Genomic DNA, 12,579 nt, shown 5'->3' on the forward strand with positions numbered 1-12,579 from the left:
TTTAAGGCGATGGAACCATACTAATGATCGCGGGCTAACTGCGTAGTCTACGTGTGCGACTTCGGCATTCTCCGGTATTTACGGATCACCACGTGCGCGTTCGTAAAATTTACGTCCGAAGAATGCCGAATTGCCTCGCGAGAATACGTAATCACACGGAAATTGCCGAGTGTTAGTACTGGTCCACTACCTTAAGTAAAAACATCATAAGGGAAACTTTGCATCCTCAAGTTTCAGGTGTTGATGTTTATTTGTGAACTCCCCAGTATTGGAAAATGTATTGTTTTATAATATTTCCTGTTCTATTTTAAGATATCTTAAGTAATAATATAGCTTCCTGGTTTCAGGTCATAAGACTCAAATAGTGTGATAAGACGTAAAAAAAAATACAATAAGACAGAAAAGTCTGTTTAACAAAAGTTATAGCGTAATAATTGCTTTCCGGTAAATTGTTAATATGTATATTGTGACAGATTACACACGAAGTTTTACTTGAATATGTAATGCCCATTAGAACAGCCATTTACAAACTTGCGCGAAACGGAAACAACTTTTGTTGGAATTTTTTTCTGCGGTACGTGGTCCGATTTCGAAGGTGTCCCAGTTATCCGAATTCACCCTGTATATAAATAAAAATAAATCAGAACTATTTCTAGAACATGTCCCCAAAACAATGCTGACCACACTGTTCTTGTTATTTACTGTAGATCGGTAGAGTTCGCGTACACTATATTTAGAGATTTCATGGTTGTCAACCTCATTCAAGACAGGGAGATTTTGTGTACGCTATATTTAGCGATTTCATGGTTGACAACCTCATTCAAGACCTGGAGATTTCGCGTACGCTATTTTAGAGAATTCATGGTTGTCAACCTCATTCAAGACCGGGAGATTTCGCGTACGCTATATTTAGAGATTTCATTGTTGTCAACCTCATTCAAGACAGGGAGATTTCGCATACGCTATATAACCGCATTCAAGATCTGAAGATTTCGCGTACGCTATTTTAGAGAATTCATGGTTGTCAACCTCATTCAAGACTGAGAGATTTCGCGTACGCTATATTTAGCGATTTCATGGTTGACAACTTCATTCTCAGTTCTAAGAATTCGCGAAACGTGAGACTTAGTGTCTATGTTATAGAAAATGAACTATATTAATATGCGTGAATAGTTTGAACTCGCTAGTGATAATGTTAACGAAATCAAAATCATCGCAGATGTTACCCATTTAACCGTATGTAGATCTTCCAAGGATGTCATGTCAACAAACCAGAGGACATTGACCTTCCACCAGCTATAAACTATATCCCATAATAAACATCTGATACATTTGAATACCTATTAGATTATTTATATTAAAGAGAATGATATATATGTTTTCAGGTTTACCCGGGCAGCTGTACCTCCGACTATTGAAAATGATGATTGTGCCTTTAATCGCATGCAGCGTCATTTGTGGTATGTAAATTCGGCTTAAGACGATTAAACTTTAAAACGTAATAAGTATGAGAATTATGCTTTAATAAATTTAAACACGAATATCTAATTAATAATATAAATGATCGACTGTGCGCTTACGCAGTCAACAACAGGTTTTCTTTGCAAAAATGTAAATAAATATAAAACAAAGTCTCCTCGTTTGGTATTGACACAAAGGTTTTTTTTTTGCACCTATCTATTTTAGTAGGAACTCGTGACTGCAGCAAGGTTCTTTATCTAAATACAAATCAAGCGGTGCATCACGGGTTTTGCATTACAGGTGCACATGATGTTATTTGCATAAATTATCATATGACATAATGATGTATTTGCATATATAATTGTATGGCTGTATTACAATGCCTTGAAATTTACTTTCCAGCTGTTTATATTTTTTGGCCTCACATCAAAATATACGTTACAAATATTTTTGTTATTTCACAGGTGCAGCGGCCCTGGACCCAAAAGCTAATGGAAAAATCAGCCTGATAGCTTTTGTCTTTATCATTTCTACAAATGCACTTGGCTCCGCCCTTGGAATTGGTTCAGTTTATATGTTTAACCCAGGTAAATTTACAATGCTTTGATTCTCATATTTTTTACTTAAAGCAAGGAACACGTTTTAGATCTTTTCACATTTAGTGTAAATGTATAATTTATTGCGTTATCATAGATGGTCAATGGTTGAAGAAAGTATAAAGGTATAGTTGACAGCGATACTATTTAATCGCAAATTTGACTCTTTATTTACGCATAACTTTATGGTAATTGATGATATCAAGACATTTAAATGTAAGTAGTTTTATTTACGGTTTATTAAAGCAGTTTTATTTATGGTTTTCATATAGAATTTAACAAACGAGTTGAATAAGTTTATAAAGTGCGAGGCTCTGCCAAGCATTTTAACAATTTTATGAAAAGAATTCAATAAATCCAGTGTAGAGAGACACAACTGTTAAATTCTTGTTATCACTTGCAAGCCTTTTCTGCTCAAAGTTTTTGTCTTTCTTTGCCTATGATATATACCAAGTCAATTCTACAAGCATCTCCTTTCATTAAAACAACGTCAAAGTCAAGGTATATAACACTAGTGTAATAACAAAATTATGTAATGACTTTATTAAACACACACGAGCTCAAACATATGATAAAATGATATACAAGGTATCTTCAAAAATGAGAGTATCAGAGTTCTTGAACACATGAAGGATGAAAAAAAAAATTTCAGTTTGAACACACGTATACATTGTCCTTAATCTAATTGTTTTATAATTAATTTATTTTTAATGGTTTTTAAACATTACCGTACACATCAAAGAGGGGTGAACTTTTCATTTTATGCTTTCGTTTTCAAGGGGGATAATTTTACCGATAAGACGGCGAACTCAACCTAATTGTTGATCGTGGTTATTTTCACTCATTTAGTATTATATTTAGTTGTTTATATAAACAAAGATTAGATCCTTTTAGGCCTACATGGAATGCAATATATAAAATATACATCTAAAGGCAAGTTTGCATTTTATAGAATCATTCTCCTTATTCAAGTCTGACATAAGCCTGTCGCGAAATCTTTTTAGAAATCAATGTCGAACTGTTTTCACTTAAAGAAAACGCATGCAGTTAAATGCTGTCAACTAAAATGAAATAAAAAACAAGAAAAGAAATGACATTAAGGATGAAATGTACTATTTAGCAAGCATATATTCCATACATACTCAGCACTGACTTGTTCACCGGAAAAACAAACAGAACTGTCGACGTCAATTGTCACAAAGGCGGTGAAAGTATGTTGGTATTTTGTTGAAGAAAAATTACTACATATTCCGAAATTCCACCGAATGAAACTATAAGACCAATTTCCCACAACTCTTTAACATTTTTTCTCTTTGTTATCTTGAAATGTATTATTTCTAATAGAATTTATAGCTATTTGTCCAGAACAATAAGATGCAAGTTGGAATTGGACTTCGTTAAGCTCAAGCTGCATTTAAAAAAATAGTGTGCTAGTTGAAAGTTAAAGTCCATTTTCAAATTGATGTTAACATGTTAACAAATGCACCCATTGTTTAAATAAAATGTTGTATCTTGCATACTCGTGACTTTTCAAATAAAATCATATATTTATATCTTTTTATTTCAGGAAAATCTGAAATTAAAGAACAAGATTCAGTTATAGAAGGCAATATGCAGACTCAGGACATCCTTGCAGATCTCATAAGGTACACAGGAAAACACATAGTCAAAAACACACATTATGTGATAAAATTAGCGTGTAATCTCCTTCAATCTTAAGATACTGAAGTAGTGAAATGTTTTAACGGTAAACTGTGTACCCATCTAAGTTTGTACTTAGTCAGATTTTCATCGCATTTTGGAGAAACTTGTCAGAATTCAAAATTGCTATTTGCAAATTTCAATAAAATCTATAAAGAAGGTCCTTTGGAAATACAGAATGCAACCTAAGAAAAAAATAAAAGACTTGGTTAAATCGAGTGTGTTCATGAGAGGTAATTATTGCGCAATACTCCTCACCAACTAGCACCAGTTTAAGGGGAATTCTTTTCCACATTTTATGGAACCCAGACTCCAAAAGAACGAGGAAATATAACAACACTGAAAAAGAAACAATAATATTCTGGTGTTTCGAGACAGCTGAATGTATACCCTGAAGCCTTATATAATGTTCCCAAACTAGAAATAAGTGTTAACAGTGGTATAGATAAATCATATGGAATAGAAATGATACTTTTGAACTGACGTATAAATTAAACTCAAGGGCAAATTCAATTAATGTTAATTGATTATTTACTTTTCCTTTCAGAAATATTATTCCAGAAAATCTTTTTGAATCAACATTTTCTCAAACACAGACGATGTACAAGGTCAAAAATAAAATAATTGAAGTGAATACAACCGATGGTTTAAAGAATGAAACGGTGAAAGAAGTATCGAAGTATTTAGGAAAAATGGGAAATCCAAATATTATAGGTAAGATGTGATACTTGAATAGCAGGCATAGGATGGTACGAAATTTGATTATGATAATTTTTTAACTTTGTCTGTTATGCAATATGAATGGAACAATAAGTATAATAATTATATATAACTCCTCTCTGTTTGCTGTTTCAATACAGATCTGTCTTGTGTCTTGCCATGACTTAAATCCTTTAAAAGATTGATCTGAATTTCAAAACGGTATTTTCTTGTCTTAAATAAGTTATACCGAACATATACACAGTAACATACTTCAGAAATAAACGAAGTTTTACATTGACTGAAATTTGTATTAAGATTGCCATCTTATGGAATGCTTACGATTCATTTATTTTTTCAGGTTTGATATTTGCATGCACATTACTGGGCCTGGCTGCAGCAAATCTGAAGTCGAAGGGAAAGCCATTTCTGGACTTTATACAATCAGTGTCAGACACTGTTATTGCAGTGGTTCGCTGGTTTATGTGGTGTGTATAATTCTAGGGCATTGTCAGGGGTTAGGTCATTTTGAAATACACTGCAAGCCGTCTGCACTGCCATGATATAACTTGTGTTAACTATGTTCAGTATCGTAATAGTGTGTAAAAGACATAATATCCTAGTAGGAGATTGTCACCATCGGCTGTGGTAGGTCGTAGTTTCGCTCCCTGATTGCGTCACACCAAAGACGTGGAAAATTATACCAGTAGCTCCTTAACTTGGCGATCAACATTGAAAGGAAATTTACTTCTCTTCTCTTATATAGCTTCAAGGCGATGAATGCCATAAGTAATGCGGTGCCGGGTTGATCAACTCGTTCCACAAGCAACCTATTCCCAATTTGTCCAGTCTAAAATAATCTTCGTTTTTCTTAAGATGAGCCGTGCCATGAGAAAACCAACATAGTGGGTATGCGACCAGCATGGATCCAGACCAGCCTGCGCATCCGCGCAGTCTGGTCAGGCTCCATGCTGTTCGCTTTTAAAGCCTATTGGAATTGGAGAAACTGTTAGCGAACAGTATGGATCCTGACCAGACTGCGCGGATGCGCAGGCTGGTCTGGATCCATGCTGGTCGCATACCCACTATGTTGGTTTTCCCATGGCACGGCTCAAGATGTTTGTCTATTTCAGGACGACACCTGTAGGTGTGATCAGCCTTATTGCTGTATCAATTGCCAGTATTGAAAGTGTGGAAGAGGTTTTTGCTCAACTAGGACTCTTTATTGTTGCAATAACAGTGGGAATAACGTTCCAGCAGTTGGTGCTCATGGCAGGAATATTTTTTGCTTTTACGCGTAAGAATCCATACAGTTACCTCATCTCAATAGCAAGACCTTGGATGATTTCATTCGCTGCTACAAGCACGTGAGTAAAATGATGCTCTTTATTTTCACACCGCATATTTCATCTGAACCTGCTATCATTTTAGAGACTGGGATCATGATATCGCTCTGCTACTTATTTATAGAAATTACTTAAAGCTGTACAGGTTGGAATAAACATTAAAGACATTTGTCAATAACAATCCTTCAGTAAACCTATTTTGTCACTGAAAAATTATGGCATTATACGTATGTACTTTAACTGTACCCGAGACAGCGGCCTTCGAGGCCGAGAATGCATTGTCTCGACCAACACTGTTTTCTTTATAACAGGACTGCTTTGCTGTCATACATGGAATGTAAAAACTGTGTGTAAAAGCATGTTTGTCACACCATTTTAAAAGAGAAACCCGTAATTTTGTAATTTTGTTTGGACTTCTGAGAAGTAATTGCTTTGGGTTTTTTATCAATTTATTTGAGACATTATACGCTTCCAGTTTAAAATAACGTCAGTTGAAAATGTTCTAATCTCATTGGAGAGATGTATATTAGTAAGGTATTTAGCTGATGAAATGTTTATGTTTTATTTTCAGTGCCGTTGCTATTCCGGAGATGATGGCAGCATGCGAAGACAAAAATAAAATTGACAAGAGAATATCTCGTTTTGTTATTCCATTCAGCGTGACGATCAGTTGCAATGGAAGTGCCTTGTATATTGCGGGGGCGTGTGTATTCATAGCTAACCTTACTGGAACCAGTCTTGCACTCGGAGATGTTCTGTTGATATGGTAGGTATTCTAGTTGTGCAGACTAAAACCTATATATATTTGCCATTTACGTTGTCTGTTTTTTGTTGTTGATTTTATTAGTTTGAGTTAGTCTCTTGTCACACTTTAGTCACGATAATGATTTTTGGTCAGTATTTTTTTATAAAGGTAATCCAATGTAATCGACCTACCAAATGGACTGAAAACAACTAATGTAATATGAATATACAAAGACCTACCAGAATACTGGTAAAAAGGATCGAATTTTGGACATACACTGTAATGGATGACATACAAGCTTAGTTTATGTACTTTAAAACAAAGTACGAAACGGATGACGGATATCCGTTATTATTTTTGTAATAAACAGCCTAGATTCAACAAAACGTTAAAAGCAAAAATAATGCCCTTCTATATCTTGTTTTGAACATTTCGCTTGCTTTGCCAGTTGAATTTCATTACAAAAAATATATTCATGTTGAAGGCAATGCATGTGCCAGATGTTAAGGGGAACTTACCTTAAAATAATTTTGTCAAGTTTGTAAATACTCGTAAAAACACTACATTTACACAAATTTAACAGAGTTCATATTTCACTCATGTACATAATTCTGTACCAGGTTGCTAGTGACAGTCGCTGCCATGGCAATACCTTCCGTTCCCAGTGCAAGTATTATGACAACAATCATGATTCTGTCCTCCATGAATATTCCTATGGACGACATAGCTCTTCTTCTAGCAGTAGAGTGGTACCTGTAAGTATTGTACTACCTGTTAATGCAGAAATGTATAAATCTGTAATGTCTTGGTATTCTTGAAATACATTTTATTCAGAATTAATTAAATATAAATTTTTTTGACCCCTTCATACCGAGGGGTTGACCCGATTAAAAAAAACCTGGTAAATCAGTGCAAGAATTTTAGAAACGGTATATTCCCTTGCTATTTGATTCTTTCTGTTAATAAATAAAAGATAGACAGCATTTTATTTATGGTTTAACTTGCATGATGCATTTGCTCTAGCATGTCTTTTTGCTGTTGTATGTCATAGTTGTTTGATTCGCTGATGCAAAATATCAATTGTTCATCATGTAATTAATGTGAATATATTGAGAGATATGATTTTAATCTGCGTTGATTATTTTAGAGACCGGATTCGCTCTACCAGCAGTGTGGTTAGTCACACGTTTTGTACAGCAGTAGTTTACAGTCTCTGTAAGAAAGACTTGGCAGACATTGACAGAAAGCATAAACATGACCATGACATAGAAAAGGTAGATGAAGAAGAGATGCAAGTTATTGTGGAAAATGGCAAAATCATGAATGGATTTGCAGACCTTAATGGCGTCATAGGGTCGCATTCCCTGAAAGCAGAGGAAGTTGTTTGAAGAAAGGGATGAAAGTACTGCTTAACTTTGTTACAGCGACCCATACAGCTTCTGTTATATCTTACCACGCATCATTCCGGACCTTCTCGACCGGTGCGGTATTACAATAGCTTGTCTGTGTGAAAACAACGAAAAACGCCGGAGCTTTCGAATCTTATGCAGGTTTTTTACCTGGCTTTCTGCGCGATCAATTGCAAATGCATTGGCAAGTTGAGAACCAGCTGTTGATATTTATGAACTCAAAGAGACTCTTTCTAAATGAAAGGTCTTTCCTTCTTGCCTAAGTGGTAGACAGTACACCGGAAAGTGTACTTCTCAGGTCTTTCAGTCTCAATTGATCAGTATCATGATAAATGGGCCGCTGCAAGCTTTTACAAAATGCTAAAAATGTTGACCACCTATTCTGCCATGGCAAATAAATGATATATATATAGAGGCTCAAGTGTCTCCGGAATTTCATTCATGTGTAAAAGATTTCTGATGTCACCATTTTATTAGGGATATGGGTGTTTTAAATTGTCATGAAAATTTTATAGTGCATGTTGCATTAATTCATGCATATGAAGCATTTTTCATTTTATTTTTTAGATAATTTTGTCTGCAGTGAATGAACTTCCTTAAACTTTGAGCAGATCGTCAACATTGACAGTACTAAGCTTATTTTAAGCGCAAGAATAAAATGGCGCGACTATTTTTGCTAGCGTCATTCAAGACGCTTTTCAAATTATGATTTTGAAACGAAGAAGATATGATAATTATTGCGGTAGAAAAAGACAAAAAGTGTAAGTTGACTGTCTCACCTTGTTATTGTAGTATCTGATATACTGAAGCCGGAGCCAGTAGATTTATGGAAATATGTAATTTATTTATTTCAATGTTGAAACCCGTTGTTATGTTAAACGTATTTTTACAAATTTCCGGTGCAATTTTTGATCAAATATATAGTGGACGCAACTTGACCCTGATGGTTGACCTTTGCATTATAATACATAATGAGGCACAACCTATTATTGAAAAGGAGTGTTTGTAAAACACGAGCTGCACGCGAAAATGGAAATATAAATTTGTGTAAATATATATAATGAAATAATCGATATGAATCAGCCTAAGGTCAACCATCGCGGTCAAGTTGCGACTACTATATATAGGTTATTACATTTTAGCAGGATTTCTTGCATAATTTAACCCTTAGCCTACTGGCGGCAGATCATTCTGCCTTTGCGACCAGTGCAGACCAAGATCAGCCTGATCATGGTCTGCACTGTTCGCTATTCAGTCAGTAAATTTTCAGTGAAAACCCCTTTGAATGATATATGGTACTGTCCAAATTGAAAGATGCACCAGTCCATTATAGAAATATAGCAGGGTAAGGGTTAAAATATACGTGCTGGTGAACTAGGCCACATGATACTACATACGAATTCTTTTTCTTTTCTGTTGTGTTTCAGTACTCTCATAAACTTTTATGCAAGTTTAACGTAGACATGTAGTTTAATTTACAAATGCCCATGTTTTCGTTTTACTTTTGTCTATATGCACTTCGATAATGGCATTTACTTCTGTAAATATTTTACATTAATTAGTCTCAATATGAATAGAATCTCTCGTATAAGCATAATACATAACTTTATATATGCAAATGCTTTTCGTCATGGTCTGATTTCATCTTATGAACTTAGTTGATTAAGATAATTTACTTTTTCACTACATTGTATTAAGAAATTATAAAACCCATTGATGATTCTTCTGTTATATTTTGATTTTGCATATTTGAGCCGCGCCATGAGAAAACGAACATAGTGGCACAGTCTGGTCAGGATCCATGCTGGTCGGTTTCAAAGCCTATTGCAAGTAGAGAAACCATTAGCGAACAGCATGGATCCTGACCAGACTGCGCGGAGGCGCAGGCTGGTCTGGATCCATGCTGGTCGCAAAGCCACTATGTTTGTTTTCTCATGGCGTGGATCATTTTCTTATTTATTTTGTAACGTTATTGTTATTTTCATAATTATTAATCTAATGGTTGCTGTTGTTGTTTATGTTATTATTATTATTATTATTCTTTTATTTTTATTCATCATTTATGTCTATGCACGAATTTTACGTGGTTATAGGGTAGAGTTTCTAGACAATAATTGATGACTAGTTTCACTGGCATTAAAAGTTCCTAAGTGTTCACTTGTCTAACTATACATTTTAAAAACAAGACTACCAAAAGGTATTATGTGCACTTTTACACATGCATTACAAATAGGGTACGTTTAAACTGATCATGGATAGTTTTAAGAGGGGATCTGCGAAGGAACGGGTTGTATGGGTTTTATACAGTCATAATAATCAAATTTTAGTGTCTATCCTACTTTGTGAATTATGAACACATTTATTTTTATCAATATATGTATGAATTAACGATAACTACGAATTAAATTGTTATTATTTATTTAAGCTTTGTTGTTTTCTCTATTTTCTTATCGCACAGTATTTACAGAATACTTAATTTCACATTGATTATCGACGTCCACTTAATATAAAACATATATCAGCCGCGTCATGTGAAAACCAACATAGTACGTTTGCGACCAGCATAGATCCAGACCAGCCTGCGCATTCGCTAACAGCATGGATCCTGACCAGACTGCGCGGATGCGCAGGCTGTTCTGAATCCATGCTGGTCGCAAACGCACTATGTTGGTTTTCTTACAGTGCGGCTCATTTTAGCAAACATTCATTTTATTTGCAATTGTAAAGGCAATCTAGCAGAAGATCATTTTGAAGTATAGAAGCAAGCAAACTGATTACAGACTTGGTTTGAGTATGTTCGTAAAAGGTAGTGAAATCGGCAACACCCAGCACACGCCCTAGCGCTGATTAAAAAGAGTTTTAGTAAAATTGAAAAATTGAATGTTTTTCATGACCTCAAAGGCTTAGTCGAATGTATCTATGTATTTGATATACTTTAGAATATGAAAATACTAATTATACTAGTCATAAAGAAATCAGTGAAGTATTTACATTTTGAGCTATTTCTTGTTCTAAAACTTGCCCTGTAGCTTGTCCCAGCTATTTTTCATCAATACTTGATTTTATTGCATTGTATACAGTGAGATAATAATTAAAGTCTGACTACCTAAAGACCGTATTTCCATGATGGTAATTATCCATGTTCTGCATGAAACAAAAGAAAATGGAGAACTACAGGTATCTAGTGACAAACTATGTACTAGGCCAAGGCAATGTGTTTCCCCACCTAATTATTTTATTGAATGAATGTAGCATTATGCACAATGTTTGATGTATTAAGCTGAGTTGAGACCACACTGTTTCTAGAGTGAAACATGGTTATTTTAGCTATGAGTTTAAACCTAAACTGAAAAGAGTTTGATTGAACAAGTTTGCAAATGAACTTGTGAAAACACATAAATTCAGGGAGGGCTTTAATTGTCTACATGTCATCTTGTCAGAAAACAATAAAGTATTGTTATCTTTTTGTTGGTGGAGGAAGATCTCAGGTGCCCCTCCGTGCATTGTTTCATTTCGGGCGAATAAAATGAATGTGTAATTCGTCATGTAAGCTTGAACAAGATTTTGCAACGTTGCAGTAAATGGAAATTTTCGCTAAGGAAATAGATGTTATGATAGAAAATAATAGTACTCATGCAGTCCAATCAGAAGATCAAACACACATATGTCATATGCATGTCTTAAATTCCAAGGTTCCGAAACATTAGTTTACTTCCATGGTAGGAATGAAATTTAAACACACCCTTTATATTGCTACATGTACCATTAGATAGAGACTCGCACTAAACAAGCTTACACAAGGGAAACAATCTGTTTATAATTTGAAATAGTTCATTGAACAACGTTTGTCAATCTTAATCCTTTCCTGTTATATCCACTCTTTCCTTGTGGGTTTTAGCTTTTCTTTTGAAAAAAAAAATCGCCTGTTTGTTGACAAATACCAAAACAAAACATGATATATTTTCCGAAGGGTATTTCTTGGTTTGATCGTTATATATTTTTCTTGTCAAATCACTTTCCACTGTAGTAATTATGCACGATTTTTCATGCCTAGAGGTAAAAGTGAATTGTTTACAGGATGTATAGTGTCACCTAAGCCTACAATAAAGTTTTATCGGAGTTGTCTCCATTTTCCCCAAATATTTTACCCAGGATCAATTTTACAGCTCAAATAACTTTTTTTTCATGAAACGATACTTTTATTTCTGTTTCAGACTAGGCATTTTGATGCAGATAACAACACATATAAGTATAATAGGCAGTGTTTGCTTGAAGTTTGTGTTTTTAGTCCACTGCCTACATTAGGCCTACATATAATTCATGTCGGGAATAGGATTTGTGGCATTGACGGTTCCGACAAATATATTCCGGCAATTTACTGGTGTATTTCATTGGTATAATTTGTATAACTGACTGTTACTGAATGTTCATGCAATGTAGACATTAGCAACAAACCATTGTTTCATGTAGTTAAAATCTATTTGCATTTTTTTTTAAACACATACATGATTCCTAGAAACTCTTGTGTTTTTGTTTAGATTTCGTTAAATTTAAGGTTGCAGGGTACTAGTACGGCAAATGATGTATTTTACATATGTGATTTTGGCATTTTCCACTTCTTT

At 34.5% G+C, this 12,579-nt stretch overlaps 1 protein-coding gene across 3 annotated transcripts in view; it reads left to right on the forward strand.

The window, feature by feature from the left end:
- Positions 1–10,381, forward strand: part of LOC123555072 (excitatory amino acid transporter-like) — a 31,599-nt gene extending 21,218 nt beyond the window's left edge. For all 3 annotated transcript variants that reach the window (XM_053547429.1, XM_053547427.1, XM_053547428.1), the window contains 9 exons: positions 1,386–1,460; positions 1,926–2,048; positions 3,625–3,703; positions 4,306–4,472; positions 4,819–4,945; positions 5,591–5,824; positions 6,375–6,569; positions 7,169–7,303; positions 7,696–10,381. In XM_053547429.1, coding sequence (XP_053403404.1) covers positions 1,386–1,460; positions 1,926–2,048; positions 3,625–3,703; positions 4,306–4,472; positions 4,819–4,945; positions 5,591–5,824; positions 6,375–6,569; positions 7,169–7,303; positions 7,696–7,936 — 1,376 coding nt within the window. In that variant the 3' untranslated portion in view covers positions 7,937–10,381. The remainder of the gene's footprint in view (positions 1–1,385; positions 1,461–1,925; positions 2,049–3,624; positions 3,704–4,305; positions 4,473–4,818; positions 4,946–5,590; positions 5,825–6,374; positions 6,570–7,168; positions 7,304–7,695) is intronic.
- Positions 10,382–12,579: the final 2,198 nt, after the last annotated feature.

The sequence above is a fragment of the Mercenaria mercenaria genome, chromosome 7 (genome assembly GCF_021730395.1).
Source record: "Mercenaria mercenaria strain notata chromosome 7, MADL_Memer_1, whole genome shotgun sequence".
In the NCBI taxonomy this organism is placed as follows: domain Eukaryota; kingdom Metazoa; phylum Mollusca; class Bivalvia; order Venerida; family Veneridae; genus Mercenaria; species Mercenaria mercenaria.